The following is a 13,476-nucleotide window of genomic DNA, read 5'->3' as shown; positions in this document are numbered from 1 at the left end:
GGAGGAGACAGGAGACAGATAAGAGACAGTAGAAAGGAGACACAAAAAAGGGGACAAAAGAAAGGAGACAAAAGAAAGGAGACAAAAGAAAGGAGACAAATAAATTAAATGTCTACAAAAGGAGACACTTCCTGCAGCGAAATTCTTCCAGAAGCAGCAACAGCAACAGCAGCAACAGCAGCAGCAACAACAGCAGCAACAACAGCAGCAGCAACAGCAGCAACATAATATGTATGCTTACTGTTTATGCTTGGTGAGTAGATTAAGAATAGGAGACAAGAAGACAGCAGCAGCAGCAAGTGTCTCCTTTAGTGCAGCAACACCTTGACGTATTCGCCAAGGACGAGGTGTTAATGGACCTGTTGCTGCTATACTCACCTGCAGCAGCAGCAGCAGCAGCAACAGCAACAGCAGCAGCAGCATGTGCATATATACTGGCCAGCAGCAGCAACAACAACAGCAACGCCACTACCATGATCACAGCAGCAGCAGCAGTAAAACTAGCAGCAACAACAGCAGCACAAACACAACCACAGCAACAGCAGCGGCGCAATAAAAGCAGCAGCAGCAGCGACAGCAGCAGCAGCAACAGCAGCAGCAGCAGCAAGACGGACGGTGCAGATGTTGTTTTTTAAGCGGACGTAGATATGAGGAGGCCCTAAGGAGACAGCAGCAGCAGGAGACCGTAGGAAGGAGATAGCAGCAGCAGCAACAGCAGCAGCAACAGCACGACCAATAGCAACACCAGACGCGGCACCAACAGCAGCAACAGCACCACCACCACCACCAACAACAACAACAACAACAACAACAGCAGCAGCAGCAGCAGCAGCAGCCCTACCTCCTTGTTTATGTTTTTTATCATGTATTTTATCTATTGTTGTGTCTTGCTGCAGCAAGTGTCTCCTTTTGTCTCTTATTCCCTCCAGCACCAAATTAACTATTAAAGAACGGCAATATAAACGAGATGCATGCGTTGATACCTGCAGCAGCAGCAGCAGCAGCAGCAGCAGAAGCAGCAGCAGCAGCAGCAGCAGCGGCAACAGCAACAGCAACAGCAACAGCAAGAGAACATGCAGGAGTAAGAAGTACAGCAAGAAACAACAGGACGCGCAGGAAATAAACCGCTATCTAGCCGTTGCTGCAGCTGTTGTAGCTGCTGCTGCTGCTGCTGCTGTTGTTGCTGCTGCAGATGTTGCTGCTGTTGCTGCTTACAGACACTTTGGGCTCCGTAAAGTTGGCAGAGAATGCCACAAACCTCTCCCTGGCAGCAGCAGCAGCAGCACCAACAGAAGCACAGATAACAGCAACAGCAGCAGCACAGACAGCAGCAGCAGCAGCAGCAATGGTAGCAGCCATGTATTAACAACATAAATGAGGGCACCACAAGGAGCAGCACCACAAGCAGCAGCAGCAACAACAACAGCAGCAGCACGAGCAGCAGCAGCAAGAGCAGCAGCAGCAACTAGGAGAGCTTACCATGGAAGCGCTGCTACACCACGCGAGAGTTCCTTCTCCCCCCTGAGCAGCAGCAGCAACAGCAGCAACAGCAGCAGCAGCAGCCATGCAGTGCAGCAGCAAGACAACAGCAGCAACACCAACAGCAACAGTAGCATCAACAGCAGCACCAGCAACAGCAGCAGCAACAACAATAACAGCAGCAGCAGCAGCAGCAACAGCAATAGCAGCAGCACATCAACTAACCTGGCGACGAATGGCTCCCCAAGAACAACGCGTACTTCCTCAGTAACACGGCTGTAGCAGCAGCAGCAGCAGCAGCAAGAACAGAAGCAGCAGCAACAGCAGCAGCAAGAGAAACAGTATAAGAGACAGTATCTACAACTGTTGCTGCTGGTATGCTGCGTGCTGCATTCAGATATCCAACAGCAGCAGCGACAGCAGCAACAGCAGCAGCAACACCAACAGCAGCAACGGCAGCAGCAACACCAACAGCAGCACCAGCAGAAACAGCAGCAGCAGCAGCAGCAGCAGCAGGGTATACCTGCGTAGTGCTATATTCCATAGCAGCTCAGGGGGCCCCTTAACAGCAACACCTCCTTCTTGTATATCCGCAGAGACAACAGCAGATGCTGCTGCTGCTGCTTGTGCTGCTGCTGCTGCTGCTTGTGCTGCTGCTGTATCCCCTCTTGCTGCAGCAGCAGTAGCGGCAGCAAGATGAGGCTGTGGGGACAGCAGCAGCAGCTGCAGCTCCCTAGCTAGCAGCTCCTCTAGTCCAGGAGCACAGACACAAAACATCTGCAGTGTACGGTCACCTCTTACTGCTGCTGCTTCTGCTGCTGCTGCTGCTGTGTCTGCTGCTGTTACTTCTTCTTCTTCGTCTTCTAGATCTTCCTCCGCTGCTGCAGCAGCATTCATGCTGCTGCTAAACTCGCGACGCTGCTGCCACTGCTGCTGCTGCTGCTGCTGCGGCAGCTGCTGCTGCTGCAGCAAAGCTTTGCATGCTGCATTTCTGCTGCTGCTGCTGCTGCTGGAAATGGACGGGCCCGGTGCAGCAGCAGCTTTTGCTGCTGACGGAAAGCCTACAGGATAACAACATGCAGCAGCAGCAACAGCATGTCAGCAGCAACAGCAGCAGAAACATCAGTTGCACACACACACAGAAGCAGCAGCAACCGCAGCAACTGCTGCTGCGGAAGCAGCAAGAGCAGTAACGTCAACGTACCCCTATAGCAGCAAGAAGAGTAGGACCCTGAAACAGCTGCTGCTGCTGCTGCTGCGTATGTAGCAGCAGCTCTCGCTGCAGCTGCTGCTGCAGTCCGGCGAGCTGCTGCTGCTGCATGCGCTGTTCCCGCTGCTGGGTAGCAGCAGCAAATAGACCGTACACCCTGCTGCTGCTCCCGCAGCAGCAACTGCTGCAGCAAACCTCGCATAGTTGTAGGGGCCCCCAGGGGCCCCCAGAGGGATCTTAACTCTAAACCCTAAACCCTAAACCCTAGTGGTGTCTTCTAAGGTAGAAAAAAAGAAAATTGTATAACACGACATAATGCCAACCACTGTTTAGGGCTTAGGGTTTAGGGTTTAGGGTTTAGTGGTAAGGGTTTAGGGTTTAGGGTTTAGGGTTTAGGGTTTAGGGCCCCCTGCAGCAGCCCCAGAAGATCGTTACATCGAGCAGAAGAAAACTCTAATAGTTAAGAGATGAAACCCTAGCAAGAAATAAAGAAGATTAGGGTTTAGGGTTTAGGGTTTAGGGTTTAAGGTTTAGGGTTTAGGGTTTAGGGTTTAGGGACTGTCGAGACAACTGAATCGGCGGTCGGCAGCAGGGGGGTTTTGCCTTCTTCTTTCCTTTTTTATTCTTTTTTTCTTTTTTATTTAATTTAAATAAAATAAATTAAATAATTTATTTAAATATAGTAAATATGGGCTACTTAGCAGCAGCAGCAGCAGCAGGAGCAAGTGCAGCAGCAAGAGCAGCAGCAAGAGCAGCAACACACGATGAAACAACTTTGCACGGGCAATGGGAAGGTTGCTGCTGCAGTTGCTGCAGTTGCTGCTGCTACAACACCAACAGCTGCAGCAAGACAGAAGCTGGTGACAGCAGCGGCTGCAGTAGCAACAGCAACAAGGGCATTTACGACTGCAGCAGCAGGAACAGCAGCAGCAGGAGCAGCAGCAACAGCAGCATCAGCAGCAGCAGATACGGGCACATCTTCGGGAGGAGCAATCCTTCTGCCGCAGCATAGAAGTAGCTGCGGGAATGAGCAGCAGCAGCGACAGCAGCAGCAACCACAGCATCGGCAACTGCAGAGTTGGCAGCAGCAGCAGCAGCAACAGCAGCAGCAGCAGCAGCAGCAGCATCGTGGTCTCATCCAAGTTGACTTGGAGAGCCGAAAGGGGCAGAAGCTTATCCGCTCTGTTGGTGCTCTTATGCTGCAGAGGAAACGGCAGCAGCAGCAGCAGCAAAACTTGCAGCAAGGGCAGCAGCAGCAGCAGCAGCAGCAGCAGCAGCGAACTCCAAGAGTGCCATTTACACCTCGTGGGCGTTTTTCAGGCGTCGTTCGAGCAGCAGCATCAGCAGCAGCAGCTGCTGCTGCTGCTCCAAGTGCAGCAAATGCAGCAGCAAATGCAGCAGCAGCGCCAATGACTGTGCTACCAGGAACAGCAGCAGCAAGAAGAGCAGCAGCAGCAGCATTTGCTGCTGCTATGCCCGCAGGTTTATCTCCTCTAGTAAAGGCTGAGGTGTCAAGACACTGCATGGCTGTCTTGCTGCAGTTGCTGCAGCAGCAAAAGGCATCTACTGCTGCTGGTGCTGCTGCTGCTGGCTCTGTTGCTGCTGCTGCTGCTCCTAAGGGGAGTGTATGCGAGGTAGCCCGCTTCCCGCTGCTGGGGGCCTTCCTGCATGATGTTGCTGCAGCAGAGCATCAGCTGCTGCTGCAGCAGCAACAACAGCAGCAACTCAGCAAAGGGGCAACAACAAGGAGGAGCAGCAGATTGCTGCAGCTACAGCAGGAGCTGGAGATACACCGCAGCAAGTTCTTTAGTGAGCAGCGCAGGAACGACATCGAAGGGATTCAAGCAGCAGCAACTGCAGCAGCAACTGCAGCAGCAACTGCAGCAGCAGTAGACGCCAGCACCGCCGGAAGCAAGTTGCTGCCAAGGCCTCTCTGTTTGCTGCTGCAGCAGCTGCTGCGGCGAGCAGCAGCACGAGCCTCCTTAGGAGACATCGACCATTTGCTGCAGCTGTACGTGACCAGTGGTCAGCTGCACCTCTTGCATGCAGCACAGTGCAGCAACAGCAGCAGCAGCAGCAGCAAATCCCTGCACGCAGCAGAGGGAGACACCTCATGGCTGCACGAAGCGTTTGCGCCGGACGTGCTGCTGCTGCTGCTGCAACGAACGCTACGACTCCTGAAGAAGCAGCAGCGGCAGCAGCAGCAGCAGCAGCAGGAAGAAGTGCCACCGATTCAACCAACTGCAGCGCGTGTTGTGCTGCTGTCAGCTGCAGCAGCACGCACATGCAGCGATCTGGCAGCAGCAACAGCAGCAGCAGCAACAACAACAGCAGAAACTGCAGCAGATGCACCATCTTTATTGGCAGCAGCAGCAGCAGCAATAGCAGCAGAGCTGCAGCAGCTGCCGCTGCCCACTAAAGGGGAACCAGCAAGAGACCCAACTCTCCCTGCAGCAGCAGCAACACCAGTAGCAGCAACAACAGCAGCAGCAGCAGCAACACCAGCAATAGCAGCAGCCGTGCCACTGGACACTGTAGATGAAGCAGTGCTAGGAGCTCCTACAGCAGCAGATGCTGCCGTTGCTGCTGCTGCTGCTGGTACTTCTGCTGCTGCTGCTGCTGCTGCTGAAGGTTATTATGCATGCAGCACTCGCCACGGTCGCCAGGTGCTGCGTCGCTGCTGGCGCCTGTTGCTGCAAATGCAGCAACTGCAGCGGGAGCAGCAGCAGCAGCAGCGGACCCTTCTTCCCCGAGTGTCACCGCTGCAGCAGCAGCTGCTGCTGCTGCAGCAGACAGGAGACACAAAAAAGGTAAGAGGGAATCTCTTTGCTATGCCGCTGCCGCAGCTGCTGAAGTTAATGTACACAGTCATCAACAGACTGCTGGGGCAGCAGCGGAAGCAGCAGCAGCAGCAGCAGGAACAGCAGCAGCAACAACAACAACAGGAAGAGCAGGAGGACCAGCAGGAGCAGCAAGAACAACAGCAGCAGTTACAGTTACAGCAGCAACAGCAACAGCAACAGCAGCCGCACCAGCATAACGAAGTGCAGCTACACAACCAGCCGCAGCAGCAGGAACAGCAGCAGCATGAGGAACTGCAACAGCAGCAGCAGCAGCCGGTTGCAGCAAAGGGGCTAGGGCGTCGGTTGCTGCAGCAGCGTCTGCTGCAGCAAGACACTAAAGGAGAGAAGCATCGACTGCAGCAGCTCCCGCAGCACATGCTGCTGCTACAGCGGCAGCAGCAGCAACAGCTGCTGCTGCTGCTCGCGGCCCACGTGCTGCTGCTAAAACTGCGCAGCAGCAGCAGCAGCAACAGCAGCAGCCGCCCACCGAAGCGGCACCTCGTGTGCTGCGTCCATGCCCTATCCCGTCTACAGCGTGCTGCAACACAGCAGCAGCAGCAACAGCAGCAGCAAGGGCAGCAAGCTATTCCAGCAGCAGCAGTAGCTTATATTGGTCCCCTTAGTTTGCTGCTGCTGCTGCAGCTGCCGCAGCAGCAAATACGTTCGTTGTCTCTAAAACACTTCGTGTGTCTCTTCGATGCTGCTGCGCATTTGCTGCCGCTGCTGCTGCATTTGCTGCAGCAAGCAAGCATACAAACCGCATGCATTACTACTGCTGCAGCACCGGCACTCTCCATACCTGCTGCTGCTGCTGCTGCTGCTGCTGCACCAACCAGCCCAACACCAGCTGCTTCTGCGGCACCAGCCCTCTCAGCACCTGCTGCTGCTGCTGCACCAGCACCAGCTTGCTCAGCACCTGCTGCTGCTGCTGCTGCTGCTGCTGCAGCAAGCGAGCTGGCAACAGCGCAAATTGTGCTGTACAGACACCTTAAGGAGCTGCAGCAAGTTGCTGCTAGTCTCCTAAGTGTATGTGTCTCCTTTGAGCAGCAAACCCTTCCCCGTGCTGCTGTCCCTGCATTAGGTGCAGCAGCACGCAGCGTCCTGCAGCAACTGCAGCACCAGGCGCTGCTGCTGCAGCAGCAGCCACAGCAGCAGCATACAGGTGTATATGCAGCTCTATCTCGTGCAGCAAGAAGGAAACTTTGTGGGTCTGCTGCTGATGCCCTGCAGCATCTGTTTTGTGCTGCTGATGTTGCTGCTCTTGCTGCTTCATACGAAGAGCTTGTTGCTGCTGCTGCTGCTGCTGCTGCACCTAATGCAGCAGCAGCAGCAGCAGCAGCAGCAAAACCTGGCTATTTAACTTAGTTAATTTCTTTAGACGTGACGAAGTGCATCACCCGTAGCCATCTCTAAGTGTATCTATAAGGTGTCTCCCTCCAGCAGCAAGAGCAGCAGCAGCAGCAGCAGCAAGAACAGCAGCAGAAAAGAGACACACGCGCTGCTGCTGACAGCAATAAAGTAAATAGGAGTTTTATTAATTCTATACAGGAGGTAAAAACCCTAAAAAAGAAGAAGAGGAAAAGAAAGTTATTAACATAAAAACCCTAAACCCTAAACCCTAAACCCTAAACCCTCGATAGGCAGAGATGACAATTGCCTAGGAGGGTTTATATAACACCTTCCCTCCTGCTAGCGTAGCCCCACAACTGCTGCTGCTATACTGCAGCACATTCAGTTGCTGCTGCTGCTGCTGCTGTTCCTGCTGCTGCTGCTGCAGTGGTTAGCTGCTCCCGTGATTGCAGCTGGTGCTGCCTCTTGGCACTGCTCCCGCTGCTGCTGTTGTTGCTGTTGTTGTTGCTGCTGCTGCTGCATCTACAAGTGCTGCTCCAGCTACTACTACTGCTGCTGCAGCTATAGTCAATACTGCTGCTGCTGCTGTTCGCGCTGCTGCTGCCGCTGCTGCTGCTCGTATTACTAGAGGTCTATAACCTTCCTAGCAGCAAATAGGGCCTCAAGGGCCTCCTCATCAATTCTTTGTGCGAGGCCCTTCCCTTTACGCTCAAGAGACAGGCGCACAGACTCTGCTGCCTGCAGCAGCAGCAGCAGCAGCAACAACAACAGCAGCACCAGCAACAATAGCAAAAGCAGTAGCAGCACGAGGAGTAGCAGCAGGTGCAACAGATGGATTAAAACAACGGCAAAGACACAACAGCAGCAGCAGCAGCAACAGCACCAGCAGCAACAGCACCAGCAGCAACAGCGGCAGCAGCGTAGGGTTTGGGTGTACGTACACTCGCAGCTGCAGCAAGGGCAGCATTGCGTTGCTGTTGAGGACGGCGTCTGTATAAAAAAAAAGGACACAAGAAAGGAGACACAAGAAAGGAGACAAAATACAATAAGGAGACAGTAAAGGAGACAATAAAGGAAACAATATAGGAGACAATAATGAGACAAAAAAGGAGACAAAAAAGGAGACAAAAAAGGAGACAGTATATATACCTTTTATTAGGATTAAGTAGTTGTTCTTTTTCTTTTTGTTTTTTTTGTCTTAGTCTTCTATGTACCTCAGGCATTATATCCTTTGTTAGGTCGTCCCTATTAGCAGCACATGCATGCAGCAGCAGCAGCAGCAGCAAATGCATGAACCAGCAGCAATAGCAGCAGCAGCAATAACAGCAGCAGCAGCAGCAGCAGCAGGCGTACCAGATAAGTGCCTTAGTTTGTCTTTCTTCCTCATTAAGAAGCATATCTGCTACTGTATCATCATCATCATCATCTTCTTCTTCTTCCTTTTCCCCCTGCTGCTCCTCATAGTCAGCAGCAGCAGCAGCAGCACCTGTTGCTGCTCCTCCTGAGGCTGCATGCAAAAAGTAAGCTTCATCGCTGTTTGCTGCTGCTGCTGCTGTTGCAGATCCTTGTGTCTCCTCAGGAGGCAGCAACTCATCAGCTCTTGCCTGAGGAGACACCGCAGATATGGACACAGATGCATGCAGTACAGCAGCAGCAACAGCAGCAACAGCAGCAACAGCAGGAGCAGCAACAGCAGCAGCAGCAGCAGCAGAAAAGTAGTGGATCCTTACCCTGACAGATCTGAGGAGATCAGCGAGAGGATTTTCGCTTTCTGTGATTCGCACTGTCTCCTCTTCTCCCTCTGCTGCTGCTGCTGCTGCTGCACCTGCTGCTGCTGCTCCTGCTGCTGTTTGCATGCCTTGCTGATTGTCTCCTGATGCAGAGCCTGTTTCTTTCGTGTCTGCTGTGGAGCTGTCTCCTCCTGCTGCTGTTGCTGCATTTGCTGCATCTCCTGCACCTGCTGCTCCTGCTGCTGCTCCTGCTGCTGCTCCTGCTGCTGCTGCTGCTTCTTCTGGATTAGAGGTACTAATTGTTTGGACTATCCAACCAGCTACAGACAAGATGTCTCCTGAGGAAGGAAGCTGTAGCGCAGCAGCAGCAGCAGCAACAGCAGCAGCAGCAGCACACGAGATACAGCGATGAGACACTAAAAGGAGACACTAAAAGGAGACACTAAAAGGAGACAGCTAACTAACCTCGTTGCAGACAGCATCGTTGCCAGCACCAAGAGGCAAAGGCCTCCCCTCTGTCTCCTTTTGTCCATCTGTTGCTGCTGCTGCTGCTGCTGGTGGCTCTGCTGGTTCATCTGCTGCCTCTGTTGCTGGTGTTGCTGCACAGACAAAAGGAGACAGCAGGCAACTAGGTAAATAAAGATAAAAGAACAACATTGCTGCTGCCTCTTGCTGCTGCTGCTGCTGCATCTTGATGCTGCTGCTGCTGCCTGCTGCTGCTGCGCACCTGCACTTCCGTCTTTGAGTTGAAGTGTCTCCTTCTCTGCTGCAGACAAAGAGACACACAAACACAAGCAGCAGCAGCTGCTGCAGCACGAGAAGCAGCAAACAGCAACAGCAGCAACAAACAGCAACACAGGTGCAGGAAACAGCAGCAACACAATAATAATAACATTTTATAAATTCTTACCATCTAATATCTGTGGTGGTTGCTGCTGCTGCTGCTGCTGCTGGTGTCTCTTTTTAGTAAGACGACAAGGAGGAAGAGGGAGAGCAGGCAACTGCAGCAAATCTGTCTCCCCTAGTGCAGCAGCAGGAAGCTGAGCAACTGCTGTCCTCTTGAATTCATATAAACGTTTAGATAATGTAGGGGACGATATACGTACTGCCTAAGAAAATAAATAAATAAATAAATAAATAAATATATAAATAAATAAATAAGGAGACAATTAAAAGGAGACACATAAAGGGAGACAGGAAGCGGGCAGGAAGGAGAAAGGAAGGAGACAGGGAGGAGACAGGGAGGAAACAGTGAAGAAACAGAAGAAAGGAGACAGAAAGGAAACATAAAGGTGACACAAGGAAGGGGACACAAAAGAGGAGACATTAATGAGAAAAAGGAGACAGCAAAGAGAGAGAGAAGAAAGGGGACAGGGGAAAGGAGACAGTAGGGAGAGAGAAAGGAGACAGTAAGGGGACAATAAGGAGACAAAAAAGAAAGGAGACAATAAGGAGAAAAAAGGAGACAAAAAAGAAAGGAGACACTTACTGCAGCAACTTGTTCTGCATCAACATGTACTTCATGATAACGAGCAGCAATTAGCAGAGCAGCACCACATAAACCCATTGGTCTCCTTCCTGTTGCAATCCAGTCCCTCTTCATTGCCTGCAGCAGCAGCAGCAGCAACAGCAGCAACAATAGCAGCAGCAGCAGTGAAGATAGCAGCAGCAGCATCAGCATCACCACCACCGCCACCAAACAACGACAGCAACAGCAAGAGCAGCACCACCACCACGAGGCACCATCCCTCTCCCCCACCACCAAACAGCAACAGCAACAGCAGCAATAACAGCAGGAGCAGCAACAGCAGGAGCAGCAGGAGCAGCAGGAGGAGTACCTGTACAAGTCTAACAGCAGTCTGTGCTATGATTTGTGTTTTATCATTAAATTTTAATTGTGATGCAAATCGATCCAAATATAAAGATGGATCCACATGAGGTACTTGGACGTGTAGGACACGTAATAACTTTATAAATACCTAAATATATATATATATATATATTGTAATAGTAGCAGCAGCAAATGCAGCAAATGCAGCTAATTTGGATATGGATAGGAAGAGGAAAAACAGACAAATTCAACAAGGGGTCATAAGATAGGGGTATCTATAGTGGCTCCTGTTGTAGGTACAAAGGTGGAGGTCAAGGGAAGATGCTGCAGCAGCAGCAGCAGCAGCAACAGCAGATGCTGCTGCTGCTGCTGCTGCTTAAGAGGAAGTAAAAGAAGCAGAGGAAGTAATAGGTTCTTACCTGGCCCAGAGAACGGACACTGACTCTGCAGCACAACAGCAGCAACAGCAGCAACAGCAGCAACAGCAGCAACAGCAGCAACAGCAGCAGATATATTATTACCAAGGCCATGCCCCCTCCAGCAGATTCAGTGAATTGGAGTCCCTCAACAATTCCGCTCTCCTCTAGGACAGCCCCACACCTGTGCATGCATGCATGCACAGCAGCACAATATAACAAATGCATGCATGCATGTATGCATGCATGCATTCTGCTGCTGCTGGTGTTGCTATTGCTCCTGCTGCTCCTGCTGCTGCTGCTGCTGCTGCTGCTGGTAGGAGAGGGGTACCTAACCTGCAGCAAGTAAGTTCCCCCTTATGCTCGCTGCGCTCCAACTCATCACTGCCGCAGAAGCGGCAAGTCTTTGGGTTACTCATTGTGGTGTATCCTCAGCTATACAGAATACTCAATGCCTGTTGCTGCTGCTGCTGCTGCTGTTGTTGTTGTTGTTGTTGTTGTTGTTGCTGCTGCTGTTGCTGTTCCTGCTGCTGCTGCAACAGTCTCTCCCTCTGTTCTCGTCCTTCTTCTGTCTCTTTTAGGTATAATAAAGGGTCTTCTGTTTCCTTAATGAGACCTCGGCGCCCCCCTTCTTATGAGGCTTAGGGTTTAGGGTTTAGGGTTTAGGGTTTAGGGTTTAGTAGGAGGGAATTTCTTTCTTTGTTTATGTCTTTTCTTTCCGTTGCTGCTGCAGTGTCTTCTTACTTACGAGGCAGGAAAACGCATGCAACGGATTAGGTATAACTTGGAGCTTGGCAGAAGGTACTGAGGGCCCCCCCCTCTTTCTCCTTGAGAGGCCCCCACTCCTTATCCTCGAACGCCCCCCTTCCCTTCTCCTTATGGGGCCCCCAGGGAAGCAGAGGGGCCCCAGGAGGCAGCAGCAGCAGCAGCAGCAGCACTTGTTGTATTGTATGCACTGAGCTGTCACTACCGCAAAACAGGAAAGGTAGTCCCGCGTCTGCTGTTGCTGTTGCTGCTGCTGCTGCTGTTTCTGCTGCTGTTACTCCTACTGCTGTTGCTATTGCTGCTGCTGCTGCTGCTCTACAGTCGCCGCTCTCTGGTGAGCGCTGGGGGCCCCGCAGGCCCTATCTACTGCTTAACAGTGCTGCTGCTGCTGCTGCTTCTTTATGATTAAATAAAGAATATAAGGAAATAAAATACTTTGCATGCAAATTAAATTATTAATTAATTTTATTTTTAATCCCTGAGGAAAATTATGCTGCAGCATGATGCCCCCTAGCAGGCAACCGTTGCCTTGGGGGCCCCCGGGGTTGGGGGCCCCTGGGGGGCCCCCAAGAGGAGCCTCAAAAAGGGTACTAAAGCCTGTTAATAAAACATTTTATCTTTTTAAGGATATTTATCTTAATAATAGGGTACCTATCTACTATAGAGTAAGAAATACCCTTGGGGTGATGTGCCTATACACCTCAACTACCCCACTACCACCACCTGCAGCAACACGACTGCTGCAGCAACTGCCCCCGTGTCGCCCCTTGCTGCTGATCCGTATCTAGTTCGTTGCTGCTGCTGCTGCCCCCGCTGCAGCAACAGCAGTGCCTAGTCCCCTAGCTCTTTGGATGCTGCCCCGCTGCTGCTCCTAAGGCGCTATGGCGCTACTAAGAGGGACCCATTAGAACCCCTGCAGCAACGGCAGCAACAGCAGCAGCAGCAGCAGCAGCGACTGCTGCAGCAGGAGCATCCTTGCCCCTCAACAATGCAATGTAATGCTGTACGTACACCGTAAGGGACGTAACTAAAACACAACCAATTGTTTAATTAAATAATTAAATTGCCTAGGAGAGCAGCAAAACAAAAGAGAGAAAGAGCACTTTAGTAGTGCCCTGTTTTCCTGTTTCTCTCCTGTCTTATCAGTCTTCCTGTAAGGGAAAAAGGAATCAAAATGGGGCCCCCATGGGGCCCCTGTGATTCCTTTTCCCCCCAAGGGGGGCCCCACTGTGGGGACGCACGAAGGAATCCCCACTGTGAGGAACTCCAAAGGTGTCCCCTCTATAGGGGCCTCCAAGGAACCCCTACTGCGAGGGCCCCCCATGGGGCGCAACGTGAGGGCCCCCCATGGGGCCTCCCATTGCGAGGGGCCCCGTGGGGCCCCTATGGGGGCCCCTAATTAACCCCCACCGTGCCCAAGCTTTTGCTGTAAGTGGCATAATTCATTTAGATGCTCTTAGAGAGCCATGCGAATCATTCGGATACTGCTGTTGCTGTTGTTGTTGCTGCTGCTGCACCAGCAGCAGCAACAACAGCTGCTGCACCAGCAGCAGCAGCAGCAGCAACAGCGATTGGGGGAGCTGCAGCAACGGCTGCTAGCAGCAGCAGAGGTTGTCTCTCGCCCCACATACTTATCTACAAAAGAGCATGTTGGATATAACGGCATTTCCTATTCTTCCTGCTGTAGCACGAACAACAGCAGCAACAGCAGCAGCACCTACTGCTGCTGTTGCTGCTGCTGCTGCTGCAGGAGATGATTATACACCGAGATCCGGCTGTTGGGCATCATTTTTTTGTGCAATAATTTGGTAAGACACACCCTTATGCAGGGAGCCATGAATAATAATTAAGG

General features: G+C 52.0%; 3 protein-coding genes across 3 annotated transcripts; 1 reads left to right on the top strand and 2 right to left on the bottom strand.

Annotated features, from left to right (window-relative positions):
* Positions 1-1,131: 1,131 nt before the first annotated feature.
* EMWEY_00022770 (hypothetical protein, conserved) lies at positions 1,132-2,891 on the bottom strand (the record flags this gene model as incomplete). The annotated part of the gene is made up of 5 exons (XM_013480715.1): positions 1,132-1,264; positions 1,480-1,521; positions 1,705-1,755; positions 2,003-2,540; positions 2,885-2,891. 5 exons carry the CDS (start codon positions 2,889-2,891, stop codon positions 1,132-1,134), a joined length of 771 nt encoding a protein of 256 aa, XP_013336169.1.
* A 562-nt stretch (positions 2,892-3,453) lies between these two features.
* Positions 3,454-6,897, top strand: EMWEY_00022760 (hypothetical protein, conserved; the record flags this gene model as incomplete). The annotated part of the gene is made up of 1 exon (XM_013480714.1): positions 3,454-6,897. One exon carries the CDS (start codon positions 3,454-3,456, stop codon positions 6,895-6,897), a length of 3,444 nt encoding a protein of 1,147 aa, XP_013336168.1.
* A 609-nt stretch (positions 6,898-7,506) lies between these two features.
* EMWEY_00022750 (transcription factor IIIb subunit, putative) lies at positions 7,507-11,278 on the bottom strand (the record flags this gene model as incomplete). The annotated part of the gene is made up of 10 exons (XM_013480713.1): positions 7,507-7,620; positions 7,824-7,856; positions 8,232-8,486; positions 8,613-8,963; positions 9,078-9,211; positions 9,340-9,378; positions 9,523-9,721; positions 10,102-10,218; positions 10,965-11,043; positions 11,196-11,278. The coding sequence occupies 10 exons, from the start codon at positions 11,276-11,278 to the stop codon at positions 7,507-7,509; spliced, it is 1,404 nt and encodes a 467-aa protein (XP_013336167.1).
* Positions 11,279-13,476: the final 2,198 nt, after the last annotated feature.

Source organism: Eimeria maxima, genomic scaffold (assembly GCF_000499605.1).
Source record: "Eimeria maxima Weybridge genomic scaffold, Emw_scaff224, whole genome shotgun sequence".
NCBI lineage: Eukaryota > Apicomplexa > Conoidasida > Eucoccidiorida > Eimeriidae > Eimeria > Eimeria maxima.
Note: the sequence above shows the minus strand (reverse complement) of the source record. Positions and strands in the feature narration are given on the sequence as shown.